The 22,775-nt window shown below is 43.6% G+C and overlaps 4 protein-coding genes and 1 long non-coding RNA gene across 7 annotated transcripts in view; 2 read left to right on the forward strand and 3 right to left on the reverse strand.

Annotated features, from left to right (window-relative positions):
• Positions 1–6,216, reverse strand: part of LOC112160560 (anoctamin-9) — a 24,702-nt gene extending 18,486 nt beyond the window's left edge. Inside the window, exons 1-2 of the mRNA XM_024295182.2 lie at positions 6,043–6,216; positions 551–607 (exon numbers count right to left, since the gene is read on the reverse strand). Of these exons, the coding sequence (XP_024150950.1) occupies positions 551–607; positions 6,043–6,063 (78 nt within the window). The 5' untranslated portion in view covers positions 6,064–6,216. The remainder of the gene's footprint in view (positions 1–550; positions 608–6,042) is intronic.
• LOC112160563 lies at positions 6,103–7,611 on the forward strand. Its single transcript, XR_002921695.2, has 2 exons — positions 6,103–6,240; positions 6,852–7,611. It is a non-coding gene; the product is annotated as an uncharacterized LOC112160563 (long non-coding RNA).
• A 738-nt stretch (positions 7,612–8,349) lies between these two features.
• Positions 8,350–12,774, reverse strand: tssc4 (tumor suppressing subtransferable candidate 4). 2 transcript variants are annotated; one of them, XR_002921750.2, is made up of 3 exons: positions 12,625–12,774; positions 9,048–9,943; positions 8,350–8,488 (listed from the first exon to the last, which is right to left on the reverse strand). XR_002921750.2 is itself a non-coding variant. In XM_024295716.2 (2 exons), exon 2 carries the CDS (start codon positions 9,910–9,912, stop codon positions 9,139–9,141), a length of 774 nt encoding a protein of 257 aa, XP_024151484.1. In that variant the 5' UTR covers positions 9,913–9,943; positions 12,625–12,774; the 3' UTR covers positions 8,350–9,138. The 2 variants fall into 2 exon arrangements, 1 of the variants encoding a protein (XP_024151484.1); XM_024295716.2 differs by having other exon boundaries at positions 8,350–9,943.
• Positions 12,775–12,797: 23 nt separating this feature from the next.
• On the forward strand, positions 12,798–20,095 carry shcbp1 (SHC SH2-domain binding protein 1). 2 transcript variants are annotated; one of them, XM_024295713.2, is made up of 13 exons: positions 12,798–13,072; positions 13,796–14,014; positions 14,410–14,525; positions 14,594–14,802; positions 14,864–14,959; positions 15,026–15,256; positions 15,330–15,507; positions 15,597–15,717; positions 17,426–17,557; positions 18,930–19,048; positions 19,117–19,203; positions 19,380–19,509; positions 19,576–20,095. In XM_024295713.2, exons 1-13 carry the CDS (start codon positions 12,931–12,933, stop codon positions 19,836–19,838), a joined length of 2,043 nt encoding a protein of 680 aa, XP_024151481.1. In that variant the 5' UTR covers positions 12,798–12,930; the 3' UTR covers positions 19,839–20,095. The 2 variants fall into 2 exon arrangements, with proteins under 2 accessions (XP_024151481.1, XP_024151482.1); XM_024295714.2 differs by having other exon boundaries at positions 19,579–20,095.
• Positions 20,096–21,726: 1,631 nt separating this feature from the next.
• spg21 (SPG21 abhydrolase domain containing, maspardin) overlaps positions 21,727–22,775 on the reverse strand; it is a 6,692-nt gene continuing 5,643 nt past the window's right edge. The window contains exons 7-9 of the mRNA XM_024294843.2: positions 22,547–22,654; positions 22,324–22,464; positions 21,727–22,230 (exon numbers count right to left, since the gene is read on the reverse strand). Coding sequence (XP_024150611.1) covers positions 22,117–22,230; positions 22,324–22,464; positions 22,547–22,654 — 363 coding nt within the window. The 3' untranslated portion in view covers positions 21,727–22,116. The remainder of the gene's footprint in view (positions 22,231–22,323; positions 22,465–22,546; positions 22,655–22,775) is intronic.

The raw sequence follows: 22,775 nt of genomic DNA on the forward strand, positions 1-22,775 counted from the left end.
TGAGGGAATCCTGCACAGTTACACCTTCATCCTGTGCTGATGTTACAGTATTAACATCTCCAGGGTCCCTTGAAGAAGTATTTACCACCTTGACTTTTTACCTTTATTATTTTGTTACCTTTAGTTTAATGTTTAGTTAACGTAAATTCTAAATGAAAGTTCAGGAGTTTGTGAAGTGAAATAAGAAAGATGTAAAAATGTTTACATGAAAGTCTTTTTTAGAAGTTTAGTTTATAACAAGTTCTAGTGCATCCAATGACCTTCACAAGTCACAGTTAGTGAAATGATGTCCACTTCTGTAGAATCCACGCGTCACAAATGATCCATTTACATACTAACACCGTTATTATGCAAACTAGATTCTTTGAGGATTTTTCTAATTAATGGATGAAAAAAAACAGTCACTATCATTTAAGACATTAACTGTATATCTGTGTGTGTATAAATATATATATATATATTAGTATTCACCTATTCACTAAACATGATTATATTGTCTGTTGGTCCCTTATACGGTAGAAAGCTGTGATTGGCTGAAGGAGACACTTACGCTCTGACGAATCAAAGGCACTGCGCTCTCCTTTTTCTCCCCCAGCGGGACGTCTTCCTGCAACAAACATCAGATCAGAACGTGTCATCGTTGTGGATTTTTGTCACAGACAGGAAAAACTTCCAAAGATGCAGTTTAAAAAAATATGCAAAAAGCAATTAATTTAAATTAAAAAAAGTTCTCCAAGTTATTTCTTTATTGTATGGAAGCCTGTTGCATTAAAAACACACACAGGAGATCTTTGTTCTGAAAAACCTTAAATAGTCTGAGCACTGACCTGCTCATGAAAACTATGAGATGACCTGTAAAAGAGTCTCGTAGACACGATCGTGTCTGTTTGTGTTCGTCACCACATCCTCACTCTGTTTTATTCTGTGTTACTTTATCAAAAGACATTACAGAAAAAATGTGAAGCTGTTAAATGTTGACAGATATGAACTTTTTTAATTGTGTTTGTGAGTCAATCCTGGCAACAATATTGTGCTCAAAGCAGTGAAGTTCATGGGTGACCTCCGGTGACCTCCAGCACCACGCTAACATCATGGCTGTGCTAACGGAGCTCTTAGGTCGTGTCTGAACCCCCCCACTCACTGTGTAGTGCGTTCATCATTTCTAGAGCTGTTGGAATCTACTAATTCAAAATCGAGTGAACTCAAAATTTCCCAGAAGTCTTTGTGAAAAAGTGGCATGCATCGATGCTCATTAGATTAGTAAATATAGACCACAATGCATTGCGGTCCAACAATTTTGAACAAAAAAAAATGTGATTAAATGTTTGAATAAACATCCACATTCTCACCGTCAGAACACAGTGGAGTCAGAAATAATGTCGTGAAATGTTCGTTTTTATTCCATTTTCACGTCATGAAATCAGTGAAATCAAATCCTGTGTTTAGAAAAATGAAATAAAAGTCGTGATCATGGTGTCAGAAGTACCTTTAAAATCCAGCACTAGATAGTTTTTAGTAGTTACAGGGGAAATTCAGACACAACTGTAGTGTTTTTTTTAGTATTTTTATTATGGTTTTTGATACAATTTCTGTTTTTCACAAAAAAGCAATAATAACAATTGTATTTTTGCTCTAATTTTCTCAGATTTTTGCTCTATTTTACCTTACCTTTTTTCTGAGTTTCTCTGTTTTCAGCTCGAATATGTTGGTTCGTTTTAAGAGCTCTGACATTATTGATTTGTGTGGAGTTTGCTTCAACAGTAATGAGTTCTTGTGATGTTCATGAGATTATTTATGGTGAGTTCCTAAGGAACCGCTGCTGTTTGTCGGGGGCGTTTCCGTGTACATGTTGACGGCCTCCGTCTTCCTCTGCAGCTTCACATAAAGGCAAACTCATCTACTGCGTCACCACAGATCAAACTAAACTGTTCCTACTGGTCCATAAAACTAGATCCATCGTTTTGCTCTGTCATGTTCGTGGTTTGAGGAACACAACAGAATGATATGAACACAAACAAAACGGATGACGTCTGAGACACATCGAGGCTTTTCAGCTTTGATTTACAAATCATCTGAATGTCTTCATGAGCGGACGAGGTCAGAGTTTCTTGGTTGAGAAAGAGTTCCTGAGTTTTGAGATTTTCTCGTGATGTTTTCCACTTTAGTGTTTTCATGCCGATGGGTTTGGATATGAAACCCTGCAGTGACTCAGACGTCTGCGGTGGATTCTAAAGCTCCTAATCTCTCCGCGTCACGTTTCTCCCGAGCCAGAACCCGGCTCTGAACCGACAGGCGTCAGGTGTTTGAGGCCTGCAGGTTCAGACCTGTCCGGACCTCCCTCTGCAGCCGCTCTGGTTTATGGCCCTCATCTAATCCGGCAGAAACAACTGATAAGGTTTTCTATTCTGGAACGGCTGAGCTGGAGACCGCAGACGACCTTTGACACGGGCGCGACCGCGATAGCGAGGACGACCGTAACGTACAAACCTGCCGTTCTCATTTGTGACTCGCACTTTAACCCTTCTGAATCTGGAAAATCAACCGTCTTCGTCTGAGGAGCAACAGTTTTTAATTATCTCACGTCTACATAAATAAAAATATATTCTATTTCCTGTGTGAGCTCATTCAGCTAAACTGAGTTTTTCAAAATAAAATAACTTTGTAAAGAGAAGTTCTGCATGAGAATGTGTCACGCTTTACATTGACCTTTTAAACTGAAACTAAAACAAAGTTAATGTCACGACTTCTTGTGCAGCTCCAGAGATTTAACTGTATGACAGAAAAACGTGACATTAGGAGAAGATGAAGACTTAACCACCAATCAGGAATAAACTGATTTATGAGGCTTCTGTAAAAAAACATTTTCAGGATCATTTCCAGAATGAAGCTAAACCATCATTTTAGAAACAAACATGAAAAGTTAAACCAGTGACAGTATAACTCCAGGTTCTGGTGAAGTCCAGGATAAATAATATTTAGTCACAGACGTCATTTACAGCTTCTATCAATGTGAGATGGAGGAGTTTGCCCGAGGATGCACTGAGGGATTTGAACCCCTGACCGGTTCACAGAAGACGTTTCAATCCGCTGAGCTACAACTTAAAAACCTAATTACAGCTGAAAGCTCAAATTCTACGAGAAAAATAGATTCGAACGATTCTGGAAGTTGTAAATAAATCTGAAAACCGCTCGGAGACAAAAGCAAAAGTATCAGGTATTTAAAGAATTAATAGGAAAACACGTAAAACAGATGATTAGAAAAAGAGATTTTCTAGAATAAAGTTAAAACCACAAAAACATGGAAATCATTTTTGAATGAATTTAACCGTTAAATTAAATACTCTGTTTGTATCGTCACAGAAACACTTCAATGGAAAATATGGAGCCCAAAACTGAAAAAACCTGTAAATGAAATCGAAAGATAAACGAAAGCGACACAAAAAGACCAAATGTTGTTTTAAGACTAAAGCTCTGATTACGGATGAAACTGAGTCGACCGTCTCATTTTCTTTATCAACGGATGTTTGTGACCAGCAAAAAGAAAACAAATAAACACCTTTGTTTACAAACAAAGATCAAGATTAGTTGATCTCTACAGACTAAACCTAAAAGTTACACGTTTGTTTTGTCTGATTTCAGCAGATAAACAAACATAAACAGCACAAATGTTTCCACTTTGGTTTAAAGGAGAATTCAGCAACTTTAAGCTGCAGGAGCTTAAAGGAACTTTTTCATCGGTTTATGTTTTTATGTGTCACCTTAAGATGAAAGCAGTCAAGCAAAACATCGTATACCTTAAAACAGGAAATTAAAAGGATAAAACCATCAAAGTTTCCTTTATAAAGTGTAAAAATATAGAGCAGTAAAATGATAGAAGTTAAAAAGCTGAATAAAACAGAGCAGCAGAGTCTGACGTGTCAAACGTCTGATTAGAAACGTTTTTTGTTTTATCTGGAGGATTTCTGTCCAACGCTCAGTGGTAACATGTTCCACAGTTTCAGAGGACAACTGGGAACGGTTCTGAGCTTCCTCTTGGACCTCGTCACCTCCAGGAGAAGCTGGTCAGATCCAGAATCGGGCCGGAGTGGAAGGAGAGAGAAGGAGCGGCGGTGTACGAGTATTTACAGATTTAGAAGTAAAGAAGAATCTTAAACTGAACTCGGGTGAAGAGAAGCCAGAAGAAGGGAGATGTGGTCCCACTTTCGCGGTCCGACCAGAACCCCAGCAGCAGGTTCTGGACCACCTGGAGACACATGAGGGACGACCGGCTCCAAAACCAAAGAATTACAGCAATGGATGAAGAATGTGATGAAGGCCGGACTACCGTGTGAAAATATCATTCTGGTGTGAAATGGTTTCACCAACAGCTTCAAATGAAAGAAGCTGGTTCAGCAGAAGACTTCAAGTTTATTTTAAAATCCAGGTCTGACACTGAATGTTTCAAACGGATCCAGGAGACACAGACCTCGTCCAGTCTCTGATGTCACGTTAACACGACGGAGCAACTTCTGCTAAATGTTTAGAATGTTGTATTGTTCTGTAAAGGACTACGGATGGAAATTAGCTTTTGAGCTACAATCTGGTGCTAGCATCTTTGATTTTCAAGCTCGACGTATTTGTCTGCTGTCCTGATAAATTCATAAACTAAACTCTTTGTTTTCTCGATGATTCGGTTCTAATCTTGATGTTTCGATCACATTTTGTTTCAGTTCAATACTGGATTTCTGTATAACAAAAGTACAAAAACACTAAACTAAAAACATTTTTAAACTAGCTAATAAGCCACTAATGAAGAAAAACCTTTACTTTGGCTCACACTATCCTTAAGAAACAACAATGTATTTCTCAATACATTTACAGTATATTCCATATATGGAAGCAATATTCATCAGTATATTTAAATACTCCAACTAATACACTTTATACATATATATATAATATATATATTCAAAAAAAGGTTGACATTCCAATTATTGCAATTTATTCCAAAATATATGGGTAAATGACTGATGTATGAGACATATATATTAAATACAAGTTTAAGTTTATTACATTTGTGACCTTAGTCAAACAAGACGCCGCACATTAAAAGTATACAGTATATTGTAGTATATCTGTGTTTCGTGAGCGTACGTCTGATGTGATCCAACAAAACAACACAATCTAAATCTTTCTTAACCCTTCCGCTCTCCTTAGTTTGTTTACATTAAGAGTGGGGTCATCTGGACCCCCCAAGACAGCGCATTGAACTTTTTTTTATCTTTGATTTTTGAGTTTCACTAATGTCCATGACAGACATAAAATCCTGTCCACCTTTGTCATGGAAGAAATCACATATCAATATGTGGTTGGAGTCAACTGGACCCCGAAGAGAGCGGAAGGGTTAAATGTAGCTATACTTCTGTATTTGACATGTTTAAACATAAACATATACAAACAGATGCAATTCAATGTAATTGTAACATAGAGTTCAGTTTTCATTGTGAGATCTCTAGTAAATATACCAGACAGTCGTCAGCGTATCAGAGGAATAAACTGTTTCCTCAGGATGGAGAATTAGGGGGTACGATGAAAACCAAAGTGGTTCTAGAAATGAGCCCTGTGGAACCCCGAACAACAGCGGAGCAGCTGAAGAATACGATCTGGACACGATTTAACGTGGAGTTCTAGAGCCACAGAAGGCGAGGAACCAGTGGAGCTCCACAAACCCGACCGACCCTCATCCTGGAGAGTGAAACCATGTGGTCTACGATGATGAGCCATCCAGCCAAACAAACCTGCATGGTTTAGCCCCCAGGAACAACCCCCAGAGCAGACTCTGGAGTTTTAAAGTCTGACTGAAACCTCTCAGAGGACCTGAACCTTCAGAGCTGTCAGACTCCAGATGAACTGTGGACATTCCTCTGGCTTTGTTTAGTCAACGGTTCTCCATACAGGTAACCGGATGTTGTTATTCGGGTCGAAAGCAGCTAAAGTCTCTATAAACCTGAACTGTTCCAGACTCCTGCACCTGGATCTCCTCGGGGACCGCCCCGAGCTCACCTGCGTCTTCTTGAAGAACATGTTTGCAGGTGGTTCCGGTGTGGGTCCGGTGTGGCTCCGGTGTGGGTCCGGCGGGACGGATGGGATCCCGGCAGCGTGCGCTCCTCCGCGGCTCCTCAGCGGCTCTGCTCCGCGCTCCTCTTCCGCATTCTCCCAGCTGACTGCATCGTGTCCGCGCGCGCCTCAACCCTTTTACAGGTGCGCCGTTTCACCTGAAGAGCTGTGACGTCACAACGAGACAAGACGGGGCACGACTCGGGTTCCAGTTTCACTCAGAGTCGCTTAAACACTGGAGTCCGACAGCTGTCAGTTCAGTGTCGTGTTAATTCTGGTGTTTTAATATAAAATCATGTCTGATAGTTTGACTCTTCAGCTCTCTAATATATATATTTTAATCATTAAAGAGTCGTTTTTTAACGTTACAAAGTGTTTATTCCCCTAAAATATGAACTATTTCTCATATTTTGTATTTATTTGAGGTTTTCTTGCTTTTTATTTCCTTCTCACACATTCAGTTTTTTTAATTTCAACTGTTTTCATCATCGTTTATCCTTCTCATTTTCCCTCCTTTATGGTGACTTTTTGGTATTAAGGTGTTTTTGTTGATACTCGTTTACCAACAGTTACTTTCTGCTGTCAGAGAATTTTCTTGGACTCTCATTTAAAAGTTTCAAATTTTATATTTCCAGCATTTATCTGCAAAATAAAAATGGATTTAATCGATCTGGGACTTTATTCATGCAGCGTTCAGGAGTAACTGCTGGTTTATCATTAGTTGTGTTAACACGTCATTCTCTTTGGTTTTCCAGATGTTTCAGCATAGACCAGCGGTCACTTCTGGGACACATTTCAGCGTATGCAGATGATGTCGGTGTTTGATGCACTGGAGGACTGACACAGTTCAAGTCCTCCGATCACGTTTTTTTATTTAAAACAACTTTCCAAGAGTGTTTTAATGATGAATTTTTTAACCAAAATCCCACAACCTGAATGTCTTAAAAAGACATGTTTTAATACTCAGAAATGCAAAAACAAAATGATTTCTGAAAACATTTGTTCTCTTTCTTAAGAAATATCCCACACAGACATGTTAAGAACTCCAAAAACAGGATTTTCATCTGAGAGGAACTTTAATGTTTGGTTGAAGACATGAAGAACATTTTGAACATCAGCTGCAGGCGGATGGAGAGCGACCCGCTCCTCCATGATCATGTGACACAAAGACAGTCACCATCAGTCCTCTGTGGGAGTGTTTTTGTGTAACTTTACCTGAGAGGAACTCACTTGTCGGGTGTTCACTTCCAGGAAAAGCAGGTGTAAAACAATTCCAAGAATTAATCAAAGTTAAAAAGTCAGTCTGTAGAGTCAAATGTTCAGGAAGAACCTTAATAATGATGAAGAGAAATTTCAGATCTGTGACTCATGCTGGGCTTCTGGTGGATGACGGACATCCCACAATGCACTGGGGTCCTGTGTGAAGATGCAACAACTTTGACTTAGTGTGTTTGTTTGTGTTCATTTCTTTATTGATTTGTTTCCTCTGAACTCAACAAAGTAAAAAAAAAAAAACTTTTGTTTGGATGCTTTCATTAAATTTTCGTCATGCATTTCACTGTTTTAACATCAAAACTTTTCACATAATAAAGATTTTTTTTACATAATTGAGTCAGAATTAGTGTGTTCAAAAAAAGTACTTTTATCAGCTGATTTCCGATCATGTTAAATGTTTTATGTCGTTTTTTTCACTCTTTTGATGAAGTATTTTAATACTTCTTTCTTGTATAGTCGTGTAGCTTTCTGTCAGACATGTTTGCAGTCGCGTTTATGCGTCCTATGAAATGTTTTTAGCATCTATTAGCTCCAGCTAGCATTATTCTGCACCTCTTTAGAACATTAAAATAAAACATTTAACCTGCTGACACACATGTAGCTGAAGATGTTTTAATTCAATTTCAAACTTTTAGCATTTTTAAAGTTTCTCTTTATCACATTTCACATTTCTGAATATTTAAAGTAGAAAATGTTGAGTATATATATTATTATATGATCACGGCTTGTACATCAAAGGGAACGTCACTGCTGTCCTGCTCTGGTCGAGTAACCTGAAATGTCACCGACCGCCGTGGAGCGCCCGTCCTTTCATGGTTACAGAAAAAGCGCCACAGACAGGAAGCCCGCTCCCTCATTTTCTTATCCGTACGGTTCTATCTGCTGCATATCTATGAAAATCCCCTGAGGCCGCCATGCAAAGCTGCAGCTCCTGCACGGCGGAGCGCAAACACGGTTATGAGCAAACAGGAGGCGCTGTGGATGTAAATAGTCTTTATTGCTGAGGAGGTTTTGAATGTTGGACGCTGCCGCTCCACTGAGCACACAGGATGGAAAACAGGAAGACAGCGGGAAGAGACGAGATACCGGAGCAGGAACGCCACGGAGGAGGACACGTCTGTCGGAGGAGGATCAGCTGTTTTACAAAAACACATTTACACCTCAAGAATATGAGAAGAACATCATCTGCTGATGAATTCGGACTGAAACAATTAATCAAAGACAACATTTTAGGATTTCTCAGAAATAAGAACATTTTTCTTTGAGACCCCTGAATTAAAGCATCACATTGACCGGACAAAGGAAGTTTAGCATCAATCAGACCTTCAGGCTTTACAGAGTATTTATTCAATCTTAGTAAAGATTACCGAGCTCCTTCGTACGTCATCTTGGAGCGTCTTTGAATTTCATTTTGTTCTGATTGGATCCATTGATCTTCTCCTGGAGGGAGCTGAGCGTCTTTAGCATCGTTAGCATTCTAGTAGTGACCCGTTTGAACTTAACCCTTTAATGTGAAACTTTTCAACCATTAACACAATTAAAAAATGACAGTAATTAAAAGAACAAACACTGGAGCTCCGTGTATCGAGCCCCACCTCTCTCTGTTCTTCAGGAAAGTTTCTTGTCGTTTCTAAAGTTCAGTTTCAAACTGCAGGTGAGGCTCTCTCTCAACACACCTGTCATGCTGTTGGGTGTGAATGTCTCAACTTTCCGTGGGGGGGCGAGGAGGACTGGTTTGGTGACTGACGTGTTGGTACAGAGACGTCCTCACTCGTCCTTCTGATCCGAGCTCCTTCTGTAGTTCTTCCCCTTGGTTTTCTTGAAGGAGGTGAAGCTGGGGAGGGACTCCTGCGGGGCTCCGCCCTTCTCAGTCCTTGCTGCAGCCTTGTTGTCCTCCTCCTCTTCCTCAGCCAGGTGACTGAGGTGCAGTCTCTTCTCCTTTGAAGTCTCTGATGAAGACTCGGCCGGATCTTCCTTGAAGGGTCGTTTGGGTTTGGAGAAGATCATCTTTTGCTGGTGGTCGTGGGGGGGCTCACTGGGGGGCCGGTTCCCGTCTTCAGGCCGCAGACTGGACAGGAAGTTGTGCGCCGCCTGGCGGTTCTCCTGATCGGTGGCCTCCTTCACGTCCTCCAGGCTGTAGCGCGTCCAGCGCTCCGGATGAAGCAGATAGTCGGGGACTCCTCTCTTCTTTGTGGGTGGGGGGCATTTGGGAGGAGGGGGGGAGCTCTCCTCAGTGGGGGAGCTCTCCTCAGTCGGGGGGGGCGCAGACTGCCTCTCCACGCTGTCCAGGCAGTCAAAGATGTTGCGGCTGCGGTAAGAGAACGCAGAGTTTCCACCGCTCAGGATGAATGCACTCGCAGGTGAGGGGGTGGAGCCTGGAGCGCACACCTCCGGCCCCCCATCATCGCTGTCGTCCAGCTCCTGGTCGAAGGGTGCCCGGCTCAGCTCCTCCTCGGGCTCCGACTCATCACTGGCCGACAGCTCAAAGCCTTCCTGGTCGTCGCCACCGCCACAGCTCTGGACGCGTTTCTGCTGCGACATCTTCAGCCGCGGCTGCAGCCGAACCCTGAGCCTGAGAAGGAAGACACCCCCGGTCAGATCATCCCCTTAGATCTGCATAGACTGGTGACTAGAGCGAGGAGCTCCTGCAGAACATCCACCAAATCATCTCAATATTCTGCATGACCTCTGAGGACCTGCAGGGTTCAGCGGTTCTGCAGTTTCTGGTTTCAGAACCAAATCACGTTCATCAAGAACCAAATCATAAAAGTTCTCATTAAAACCTGTCTAACATTAAAATTTTTTTTTTACTGCAAACAGAAAAAGTGCAAAAGAATTCATCTGGTCTTCTGATGAGTGACTGAGCATCGGCAGAGCTGCGCAGACGTCACATGACTGACTGCATAAGACTTTAATAAAAACTAGTGTTAGAGAAACTTGTCTATATGACCAAAACCTTTACGAAAAGGAACTAAAGCCACACATCCAAAAACATATGAATCGATTGAACTCAGGATGGCTCCATAGGTTTACATTTAGATTTAAAAAAAAAATGTTTGCTTAAAACATTTTTTTACTCAACTAAAAAAAAAAAGAAAAAAAAAAGAAAAAAGTGAACTTTTCACTAAAAACGATTAATTCTTACATTTAAACTAACAAACTTTTTAAGAATAAGTGAGGGAGGTGTCGGCTATCAGAAATTAAAAGACGATGTCACGTCTTTCTAGTTTTTAAGTTTAAATAATTTTCCACAAGACGGGAACTATTTAACACATGGTGTAACGCGTCGTCATGGTAACGGCTCTTGAGCCTGCACAGACCTCCATCTGCTGCAGCTAAGCAGAAGAAGAAAGTGTTATATACGCTATGTCATGTTAAATGATCATTAAATGTGGATCAATATTAGTGCTGCCACAAACGATTATTTTAAAAGTCGACTAATCACCGATTATTTTTTACGATTAGTCGACTAATCGGGTCATACACAAGTGGATGTAAAACACACATCTTAAGCATAATTAGCTTTAAACTAACTAAAAACTAGATATATTCACATTAGCATTATCGTAGATAGAATGTAAGCTGAATTTGGTTGCAAAAGATGCTGGTGACAATGGCTGAAGATGCTGATAGCCTGCTAAAATATTAGTTAAAGGCCAAATTAGCCTAAAAAAAAACGTAGATTAGCCAAAACAGCTAGCATGTATCTGAAATACTAGCTAAACTCCAAAATGGCCTGAATAAAAAAACAACAAAAAAGCTTAAGTTAGCCAAAACAGCTAGCATGTAGCTTAAAAATTAGCTAAACACAAAAATAGCCTAAAAAACTAAAAAAGCTTGAATTAGCCAAAACAGCAAACATGTTGCTTAAATATTAGCTAAATTGCGAAACAGCCTAAAACATCTTTAAAAAGCTTGTTAGCAAAAACAGCTAGCATGTAGCTAAAATTAAAACTCCAAAATAGCCTAAAAACCGTAATAAATGCCAAAATAGTCCAAAAAGCTAGCAGAATATCATAATAACTTTCAATTTTACTAAATTCTGACTCCATATAATATAAAATAACGACTAATCGACTATTAAATTAGTCATCGACTATTTTAATAGTCGATTAGTCGTCGATTAGTCGACTAATCGTGGCAGCCCTAATTAATATTGATATAGCAATAGTAGCACAATAATCTAGAACATTCAGACTATGAAACTTGAGCTTCTTTTATCAGTGATCATAATCACTTTTTAATGGTCATAATAGCAGCCAATCAGAGTCGAGTATTCACCCCAAGCTGGACATTAAAGAAGTGTATGTTAAAGTCTCACTCCCATCATCTATTCATCGATTTCCATAGCGTTCCCAGTGGTCTTTTAATGAAAGGCATTAATTCATGCCGTTTTTAGCCAAAATCCAAAAGAAAATGTGTCGTTTTCTAGGACATAGTTTCTGTAAAGCGGCAGGAGTTCATTAGAAATTCACCTCTGAGTTTTGGGCAGGACTGTTGGAGCAAAGTAAGCCTGCCCTGACTTCCCATGATCCCTTTGTTTCCATCTCTAACCAGATGAAATATCATTGCCTTCCAATTCATTTCTGCAGAACTGTTGTGGATCAAAACGGCTCAAAATACTAAGAATAAAAGTAAAACGCATCACTACATTTATGGGGATTAACTGAACAAAAACTGCTCTGAGCTGCAAATGTGCCCCAAACTAAACTCTAAAATAACAACCTTCTGTGTTTAATTCAAGTTTAGACACAAAACTTCTGATCAATTCATGTTCACTTTACATTTTCTGGCCTAATACAGAGAAATTAGATCATTTAGCTTTAATTACCAGTAGATAAATATCAGGAAAACAAATCTATGCAACAATAAAACAATCAGAGTTGAAATAAATAAATACTTTCAATTAAAAATCAGAAAACTAATTTTAAATGTAATTAAAGCATCTGTTTCCCCTCTCGTGTATGATGCTATCTCTCCAAAAACAGATTTATTAGAATTATTTTTTAAACATTTGAAGATAAAAAATAAAACTCATTCTGAATATTTACTTCGTAAATGATTCGGATGAAGTTAGTATTAGCATGCTAGTACCAGTGGGTAGCGCGCGACATGCTAACGACGTTACGGTTATTTATAAATACAACAAAAGCCCTAGAGCCAAAAATGGCTGTGAAATGTGTTGTTGTTTATATGATAATTGTTCACAAAATACAAACACATTCGTAGTTTTAAGTTAAACTCCGTTTTTACCTTTGAAATAGCGAAGACAGCCGGAGGAAGACTTCTTCTTCTACGGTTGAATGTTCGCGTCATTGGCGCCACCTCACGAGTATCTGCCTCTACTGCACTCTGAACCGATCTGCGCATGTCTTGGTTTGAAAAAAATGAAAGGAAAAGGGCGGGTCTTCGTCCAGGTCCCCTGCTGTGATTGGCTGAGCCGCGGGAGACCGGGATCTTTTGAAAGTGGCAGGGCGTGGGGTTGTTGTTCTAAATATCTCAAAGCGCCGCGTGATCCTCATTTAATCCCGTTAAACCGAGACTCTGGTCGGCGTTTCAATGGAGCACGAAGCGCTGGAAACCGGGTGTACCGTCAGCGACGTGTCCGACCTGGTGGTGGTCGAGCTGGATCCTCCGGTCGAGACGGACAGACAGGACAGCGTCTGCTCCGCGGGAGATTGTTTGTTGGACGTAGCTCAAGGTCGGTTCAGTTTTACCGCTTTTGGTTTGACGTCTCTTTGCTAGGAGTCGGTTAACAGCTGCGAGTGAGGTTTGTTGGAGTTCTCACTTTTCTCCGAGTTTTCGGTGGTCCGTGAATGCGGCGTGGTCATATGTCGTGAGGCTGCGCTGCCTTCATGAACTGTCAATCCCGCAGGATTTTACATTGTTCACCCAAATACATAAAATAATTCAATTTTGGTCTATTCGTAAACACTAAAACGAAAAAAAAATCACAACATTATTTTCTATAACATATATCGTAAAAGTGGTGTAAGATTTATTTTTTTTTAATCCTACCTTATCTGTTAATGATTACCTGGATCAGGTGTGTTTAGCTAATAGGAGCTTCAATTGGTTAGAAAACGTGTAAGCCCTCAAAGTCTGGAGTTTGACACCTGTACAAAGATGGTGTAAATAAATTTATTTACTTGTTTGTGCATGTTGACAAAATATTTTTGAATATTTTACTGATATGTAAAGTTTCTTTATCTTAAAATAGTGATTAAAACTGAAAAAATGAAACTGATAAAATGGAAAAAAACGTATTTTTTTAGTTTTATGAAACGTGCGTGTAACATCTGAAAAACAGACATTTATGCTGAATGCTTTTTTTTTTTATTATTATTAAAAAAAACAAAAAAAACAATCCACATTTTATTTTGAAAATCAGCGCCTCAGTCCTGATCTCTGCTGGCTCCTGCAGCTCTGTTTCAGAACGATGAAGCTGGAGGCCTCAGTGATGAAGACGACGATGATGATGATGAGGATGACGACAGCGGAACAGACCACCTGACCTCGGAGAGGTCGGGGACGCAGCTGCAGCGAGCCGAGCGGCGAGCGGGAGCCACTCTGCCGGACACCTTCCAGACCAGCAACCTGCTGTTCTACGAGAGGTTCAAGGCGTACCAGGACTACATGCTGGGTAACCGTGAAACCCGACACTCACAGGGCAAAACTTTATCGTTCACAGCATTAATGACAAATCTGAGGGAGATGGTTCAGAAATGCTTGAGGTGATTGTGAGGAGTAGAGACTCCCTCTGGAGGAGAACCGGTCTCTGACGGGTTTGGGTCAGGTCTGTTTCAGTACAAAGTCTTGGATCGGTCGAGTCGTGTAAACTGTAAAGATCTCCTGGTTTACGTACCGCTGAATATCAGCGTAAGAATAAAGGCGTTGCTCCCTCATAGTGTTAGCTAATAGCAGCAGGGGGCGGAGCACAGAGCCCTGTGGGACGCCGTCCCTGAGAGGAGTGGCTGACACGGACCCGAGCTGACACGGACCCGAGCTGACACGGACCGGCCTGCTGTGTGTGTTCAGGAGACTGCAAGCCCTCAGAGGTGAAGGCCTTCACCGCAGATTACCTGGAGAAGGTTCTGGAGCCGTGCGACTGGTTGGCGCTGTGGTCCACCGACATCTTTGACGTTCTGGTGGAGGTGAGCCGCCGGGTTCTCAGAGGTTCTGGTTGTGAGCGGAGAGGCTGACGGAGCTGCTCCGGTTTCAGGTGCAGGATCTGGACGTGAAGGCTCTGAAGGCGAGCGTGAAGCTGGTGCTGCCGCTGCGGTGCGACAGCAGAGGCTGCCAGCTGGACGAGGACGCCATGACGGCGGTCCTGGAGGCCACGCAGCACAGAGTCCCCCTGCAGGAGCTGCAGGTGGTCTACGACGAGTCTGGAGACTTCGACCAGACCGCTCTGGCCTTGGAGCATCTCAGGTAGGACCTGCGGATCCGCCGTCTGGTTCTCCGGTGGTACTCAGTGTTCCCGCCTCTGCAGGTTCTTCTATAAACACATCTGGCGGGAATGGGACGAGGAAGATGAGGACGACGACTTTGACTACTTTGTTCGCTGCGTGGAGCCCCGCCTCCGGCTGTGAGGACACGCCCCCTCTGATCTCTCAGTTGACCGAACGTGGATCTGAGTTTGTTTTGCTCGTAGATACTACGACGTTCTGGAGGACCGGGTCCCGGCGGGCCTGGTGTCGGAGTACCAGTCCCTACAGGAGAGCTGCTCCCGCTGCTTCCGGGAGTTCTCGGAGCTGCGCAGCGGCCTGAGCGCCGACTCCGACTCGGAGCTGGACAACGTGTCCATGGTGGAGGGCCTGAAGCTGTGCGAGCAGCTGGAGACGTTCAAACGCAAACTGCACATCATCGAGAACCCGCTGCTGAGGTGGGTCCCGCGGCGGGAGCTCCCAGCATCCCGCTGGACTCCCGCAGAACTTCTCCCCGTCTGCTGTGTCCAGATACGTTCTGGCCTACAAAGGGAACAGCCGGCAGCAGAGCGCTCAGAGCCGCGGGCCCCGAGCGGCGGGTCTGAGGGTGGTTCACGTGGTGGCGGAGTCCTGCAGCTCCGTCCAGCTCCAGTCGCTCCTGAGCGCCCGCCTGACGCCGCTGTGCTCCTCCGAGGAGCACCAGATCCAGGTGAGAAGCTTCGCTTTCAGAGCCGCTCCTCTGAGGAACCGGGTCCGTCTGGGCCCGCCGTGTTCTGAGCTTCTCCGTCCGCTCCTCAGTTCCACAGAGATCCGGTGTCGGCGGTGGAGTCGTGTCACCATGGCGACGTGGTCATCATCCTGCCCGGCAACTACAGCGTCAGCAGCTCCATCTTCATTCCAGACTCCATCACTATTGAAGGTACGAAAGCCCCGCCCACTTTAGGGGAAGTGGGCGGGGCAAGAGCTGTCTCCTAACTTCAAGTTAGCATGAATTAAGAGTTTTGACTGTCAAAGTTGTCGCGTTAACGCCACGATTAATGAATCATAATGAATGCGTTTATATATATTGACGCTCTCAGGCGTCCTGCAGTGCAGCATAATCCATCCATCCATCTTCTTGACCGCTTCTTCCCTTTCGGGGTCGCGGGGTGCTGGAGCCTATCCCGGCTACTGATGGGCGAAGGCGGGGTACACCCTGGACAGGTCGCCAGTGTGTCGCAGGGCCGTGCAGCATAATAATTTGTCTAAATAAACGTCAACTTTTTTTATATTCTTTGATTGAGATTTTAATAAATTAAAGAGAATTAAACAGAATTCAGGTAAAAATGTGAGAAATTCTTTTTTTCTGGGCTGCCTTGTGACTTTAGCTGGATTTGTTCTTATTTTCATCCAAAAACATGATTCATTTTTTGACTTTTTTTCTTGTTTTTATAAAATTACGCCTAAAACTTTCATTCTATGTTGTGAAAACAGTTTGTTAAACATTTTTGAGGTTTCCACAGCGAAATGAATCCAAGTTTCTAGATGGAACTTTCTGTTTTTACATGATTTTCTGTCTAGAGTGTGAATAGAACCTGGAAAAATGACAGAATAAAGATGGTGTCACATAGGAGAGGTCGTGCTGATTGATAGCAAATAAACAAGCAGGTAGTCAAAATACAGAAGTGACTTATAAACTGATTTAGGCCCTTAAAGGATTAAAAATAAACATTCTAAATGTACAATTTTGATTCCATTTGTGATTAATTGCAGATAAGAGGCTGGAAAATACTGAAAATTATTATTGCGATTAGTTTCTTTCAGATTTGCGATTAATTAGTGTTTTTAATCGATTCCAAGCTCCACTTTTAACACAACAAAACAGGGAAAACAAGAGAAAAGCGTTTAATCTACAACTTTCAAATCAGATACGATGAAAGTTTGGTGTGAAGAAGATAAAAATCGTGTTTGTGTAAACGTTTTGCTGCATTTCTGGAAGACGAGTCAAAGAAATGATGAAATTCATCTGAACAAGGATTTAAGACGCAGGATCTGAATATATTCAGGAGCAACAATCATCTCGTCTGAACCCAAAGGAAAATGTTTGAACTCATTCTGAGAACCGGAGATCCTCCTCAGAAACGTTAAGGTGTGTTTTCAAAATGTCCAAAGGAGGAATGTGAAAACCTGATGAACTTCTGAGAACAAACCGGACACGCCGGGTTCTGTGGCTTCACCGGAAAACTCCAGAGTACTTTAGAGACCACTCGCAACATTTTAGGATCAGTCGTTTCAAACGCAGATCCGTCTGCGACCTGCAGCTGGTGCAGCTCCTGCTGCACCTCCAGCTGCACCTCCTGCTGCACCTCCTGCTGCACCTCCTGCTGCACCTCCTGCTGCACCTCCTGCTGCACCTCCTGCTGCTCCTCCTGCTGCAGCTCCTGCTGCAGCTCCTGCTGCACCTCCTGCTGCACCTCCTGCTGCACCTCCTGCTGCAGCTCCAACCCACAAGAGCTTCCCAGCGGAATGCCTCTTCCAGAAACCAGACGTCTCTTTTCCGGTTCTGACGCCGTCCTCCCGTCAGAGGTTTTCCTCTCCAGGTACACGTGTAAAAACGCTCTCAGGTCTCTTTTTTTTTTTGTGTTTAGGCTTCGGATTTCCCGATGAAGTTGTGATCGAGAAGACCAACAAAGGCGACACGTTCGTGGAGACGTCGGCCGCCGACGTCCGACTGTCCAACATCAAGTTCATCCAGCACGACGCCATCGAGGGCATCCTGTGTGAGTGCTCCGCCTCCGCGATGGAGATGTTGGATATCAGAGAAGATCCTGATTCAGGTGTCTGTGGGAGGGGCTGAGTCACTGGCTGCTGCAAAGAAATCTCCCAAAAGTTCAGTTTCTTGACCAGCCCCAAACCCCCTTTGGTCTGATTTTAAAATCACTCCTGGGTGAGAGAAATGTGTTTTCCACATTTGACTCCTCCCCCAGGGGAGGGGTGAGCTGCAGACACAGTGACTCAGGAACCATTCGGCCCACCTGTCCCACCCCTTCTTGCTGAGTGTCAAACGGATGCATTGGGTCCCATTTTAGAGTCTTTGGTGTGACACTACTGTGGATTTGAACTCGTGACCTTCTGGTCTGAGGTCAGTCGCTCTTCCACTAGACCACTGAGGTGGTTCTGGTCTCCATGTGGAGACGGTACAGATGAAGCTTGAACTGCTGCCGACATGCTGGAAGGAGAACATGAACAAATGTTGAAACGTGCTAGAAAAGGAGACGGTTCGAAGCTCCAAATCCTCCGAGACACCTGGTGGTGGTTGTCCTCCGTCGACCATGATGTGTGCAAGCCGAGAGTCCGGATACTAAAGCACTTTCAGGCAAAGTTTCTCCTTTTACCGAAGTTCCAATGAAGCCACCTCTCTCGCTCGAACATTTCTGCGTTAGCATGTTTTTTGTCGTATGTGACTCGTTAAATAAAAGACAAACAGGAAGTCTGATTTTTTTTTTTAATCCTCTAACAGCTGAACTGTAGCGCTAGTGTTGCCTTTCCTTGAATTACCGTAATTATTTGAAGTTTTACGCAATTAATGTAATTCCAACAGACTCCAAAGCAGAGAAAATCTGTTGTACGCTGAGTAGACGCTACTGCAGTAAACGTCTGTGAAGCTGCTTTATTCAGCGCCAGAATTTGTGGGAATTAGGTAGAGCTGAGATGATGAGATCAATGAATCGATCTAAGCTTCATAGATCGATAATCAATCCATAAAAGTCGAGATCAATCCAATGAAAAAGCTAAAGTCCGCTAGCTTGATGCTAACGTATAATAGAATTCTCCATAGGACGGCTAATGCTAACGCTCGGTCGACATAAACGGACACATAAACATCTTAATGTGAATTTCCAAACTCTTAAGGAAATATTTTTAAAGTAACTATTTGGTCTAAAACACAATTTCCTGCTCATATTTACTTCTTCTTGAATATAGTGTAATGCTACAGCGCAGTCGCCACCTAGTGTCCAAACTGAAACGTCCTCCAGGAGAAGCAGAACAACGTTTACATGTTAATGATCTGAACGTTTTAGTTAGAACTTCTCCTTTAGAGAATCACTGTATGATATGAACAATCCTCACCGCCGCGTCTCTGTGGCTCAGGCGTCCGCCAGGGAACGCTGAACATGGAGAACTGCGTGCTGCAGTGCGAAACCACCGGCGTGATCGTTCGAAGCGCCGCCCGCCTCACCATGAACATGTGCGACCTGTACGGCTCCAAGGTGAGGCCCGCCTATTCCGGTAAGCCCCGCCTTGCCGATCCTTGGCTGAACCGGCTCTCTGTCTGCAGGGGGCGGGCGTGGAGATCTACCCCGGCAGCGTCTGCTGCCTGGTGGGGAACGGCATCCATCATTGCAAAGACGGCATCCTCATCAAGGTGAGCACCCCCATGACCTCTGACCTTTGACCTACTTTTTAACATCATTCTAGCAGATGAATACGCCGCTTTTCTCTGCTGCTTTTCATCTGCTAGAATGATGTTAATCGTGGTTGAAAGGTTACGGCACGTTAGAATTGTTATTTTAGCGTGTTTAAATAAAGTTTGATTTGAAGGACTTTGCCCACGAGCTGGACGGGATGCCGTCCATCACCCTGGAGAACAACGTGATCCACAACAACGAAGGCTACGGCGTGATTCTGGTGAAGCCCGGCGGCAAGGCCGGTCCAGCTGATGGGAGCGAAGGTGGGCGGAGCTTCTGTGTCTCCGCATCTTTATCCGTCATCAACTCTGACGTCATGTTTTTCCCAGAAGCTGTAGCCGAGGATGGGCAGCAGGGGGAGCCCCGCTCCTCTCCGGTTCCTCCGGTGGACGCCAGCGCGGCGAGCAGCGACTCCTCCTCCAACGCCGCCGCCGGCAGGAAGTGGCAGTTCGGCCGGCAGCTGAGCCGGAACAAAGAGGCGACGTGCAGCCGCGCCGTCCAGGACCTGATGGAGCACCAGATCTTCGTGTCGGTTCAGGGGAACCAGTTCAAACGCAACAACCGGGGCGACTTCGGCATCTTTTTCTACTGAGCTCTGGACCGTTTTCCCGTCCAGAACCGCCCGGACGGAGCGGAACCGAGATTTGCAGTTTGCACAGAAGCTTTTATGTAATCTATTCCTTCAGTTTTCCTTTAAAGCTGTTTTAACACCACCGCGGTTTGGAGTTTGGTTGCACCGTAAGCTTGTTCTCAGTTTGAGATCTTCACCACAAACTTCCTGAGGTGGGGGTGGGGGTGCGGGTGGTTTTATGGTCGACAGTGTTCAGTTCAAATAAAGTTTTATTGATACGTTTTGTTGGAGTTCTCTGCAGATTAAAAAGCATATTTAACTGCTGTCTGATGAGTCAGAATCTCCTAAACTTCACCTTCAGGTTTGGATTTTTCTGGTCCAGCCTTCACTTCTGTTCACATCCTGTAAATGTATCAGTGAAATAATGAGATTGTTAATATCATCCAGAGTTACATGATTCTCTAAAGGAGAAGTTCTAACTAAAATGTTCAGATCATTAACATTGGAAACATTGTTCTGCTTCTCCTGGAGGACGTTTCAGTTTGACCACTAGGTGGCGATCGTGCTATAGCATTACACCTTATTCCAGAAGAAGAAAGAGGAAAAAAAATGTTTTAGACCACAAATAGTTACTTTAAAAATATTTCCTTAAGAGAGTTTGGAAAACTAATGCCTGAGTTTATAAAGATGTTCATGTAGTCAGAATGTAGGACGACCGAGCGTTAGCATTAGCTGTTCTATGGGGAATCCCATTACAGATTAGCATCAAGCTAGCAGACTTTAGCTTTATGCATTAGATTGATCTCTATTTTTAAGGATCGATTTTTTAAGCTTAGTTGATTCATTAATTTAATCAACCCAGGATTACTTTTATCTGTTTGGTGACCGAGTTCTGAGAAAGGTTTCTAATATAAATGATTAAAAACAAGCTTTCATAGAGTTTCTAAATTCAGAAAATGTAACTGCAGCCTTTATGAGGTAAAAGTATAGGATTTATGTACATAAACTGAAATGATTTAGTAGCAAACCCTAAAAAATGAAAACCAAAGTTATGTTCATGAAACTTTGACTCAAATCCCAGATTTTAAAGTGCAAATAAAAAAACTCAAAGAGAACGCTCCAGAAGATTTTATACATCAGCTCCAGTCAGAGGTGATCATGTTTAGTGGGGGCGTGGCCTTTTAAAAGCTAGATGACCATTCTCTCACTGGGGGTATTCCAACATGACAGGCAGATTAGCCCCGCCCACTTCAGAGGTTTGATCGAATCTGTTGGAAACGTTTTTTCTGACATGAGAAACTTCCGTCTGGATCCATCTGATGTTTGGGATCATTTGAATCCAGTTCTGCAGCTCAGCCGTCGTCCTCATGGCGGTGGAACAGGTAAGTGGACCCCACCTCACCAAGACTGAAGTCAAGCACCTCAGGTGAGGATTTGACTGACAGTCAGAGGCCACGCCCCCATTCAGAAACAATTATTCTTACTAGAAAATAACAATATAAGTTTACTTCAGAACGATGAAATCCAGCCACAGAAAGATGTCTGTGACGTTGGGGTCGATTAACGATAGTGGTTACCTGCTGAACTCACCTGCTCCACTTGTGTTCTCCTTTTATCCAGGAGGGTGAAAGAACTAAAACGCTCAGGTCCATGTCAGACGGCGACAGCCTGAGCGTCTGAATGTCGGCCATGGCTTCATTGTGTCTCCACGGTGACAGCTTAGTACACCTGGATCTAGAAAAGATCCCGTTTCTCAGCCGGTTCTTCCACGTTCCCACAGATGCTCAAATGACCTCTGGTTTCTATGGAAACTGGAACGAACCCTTTGAAGTACAACTGTCTGCAGGTGTTGACCTCTGAGGAACCCTAACCTCCCTTCACCTGCAGCAGGTCACATCAGGAGCCTTCAGACCGCAGAACAATCGATGATTTATTACAACAATGATCACATAAATAAAACCTCAGAAATGATGTCGTCCAGGAAGCAGCTGAGAAGTTCTGGTTCAGTCTGGAGCCCAGATGGAAAATAAAACATGAAGATCAAAATAAAGAGAAGAAGAAGAATCGTCCCGGCGCCTCCTGAACACTGTAATTCAGGCGGTTCAGGCCCGCCGCGGTTCTGGTGCTGGCCCGCCGCGGTTCTGGTTCTGGCCCGCCGCGGTTGAGTTCTCGTAAGGCAAAGTGTAGAGTGTTTGTGAGCAAAGTTTCTGCAAGTATGAAAATATTTTCTGTCCAGTAAAAATATCTTCTGTTCAGGAAGCTCCTGGTGGAAGGCGGAGCTTCGAGGAGGCGCAGCGCCTCATTGGTCGTCGTCAGAGTCCTGGCGGCTGGCGTGGACCTCCAGCTCTTCTGCGTTGATCATGTCAGGACTGATGGCGGCGAATCGCGTCCCGTGGAACTGCCGCAGGTGAATCTGCAGACGGAAAGGTCAGAATGACGGATCATAAACACCTCAACCTTCAGGTAGGCGTGGCTTCCTGTCGCAGCAGGAAGTAGACGTGGTCACCTGTATGTAGAGGTTGACCTCGGCGCTCCGGCACAGGTACGGGAAGTTCCCTCCGGTCTTCAGGTGAGCTCTCCTGGCGTTGGGATAGAGCTTGTACATCTCCTCTTTGGCCTCCAGCGACAGAGCGCTCTGATCAAACACCTCAACAGGAAACAGGAAGTGACAGTCAGGAAACGGCGGCGCCGACGGTTACCGTGAAGGCAGCGAGGGCGGGAACACTCACATCTATGATGGTCACCGCCACATCTTTGATTTTGTGCGGTTCCACGTACGAGTTCTGACAGTTGAGCGTTAGCCGCGACGCTAGCTCGCTTTGGTTCAGACTCTCCAGCTGCAGACGCACAACGGAGCAGCTCAACAACAACAACAACAACAACAACAAACATACAACGGAGCAGCTCAACAACAACACAACAAACACACAACGGAGCAGCTCAACAACAACAACAACA

The sequence above is a fragment of the Oryzias melastigma genome, linkage group LG3 (assembly GCF_002922805.2).
Source record: "Oryzias melastigma strain HK-1 linkage group LG3, ASM292280v2, whole genome shotgun sequence".
Lineage (NCBI taxonomy): Eukaryota > Metazoa > Chordata > Actinopteri > Beloniformes > Adrianichthyidae > Oryzias > Oryzias melastigma.

Bases quoted from the DNA above. Each gene is read 5' to 3' on its own strand.
- tssc4 (XM_024295716.2), bottom strand. From the start codon at position 9,912: ATGTCGCAGCAGAAACGCGTCCAGAGCTGTGGCGGTGGCGACGACCAG.
- shcbp1 (XM_024295713.2), top strand. From the start codon at position 12,931: ATGGAGCACGAAGCGCTGGAAACCGGGTGTACCGTCAGCGACGTGTCC. The intron at 14,960-15,025 runs GTGAGGACACGC...TTTTGCTCGTAG, and splicing joins GTGGAGCCCCGCCTCCGGCT to ATACTACGACGTTCTGGAGG. The intron at 19,204-19,379 runs GTGAGCACCCCC...TTTGATTTGAAG, and splicing joins AAGACGGCATCCTCATCAAG to GACTTTGCCCACGAGCTGGA.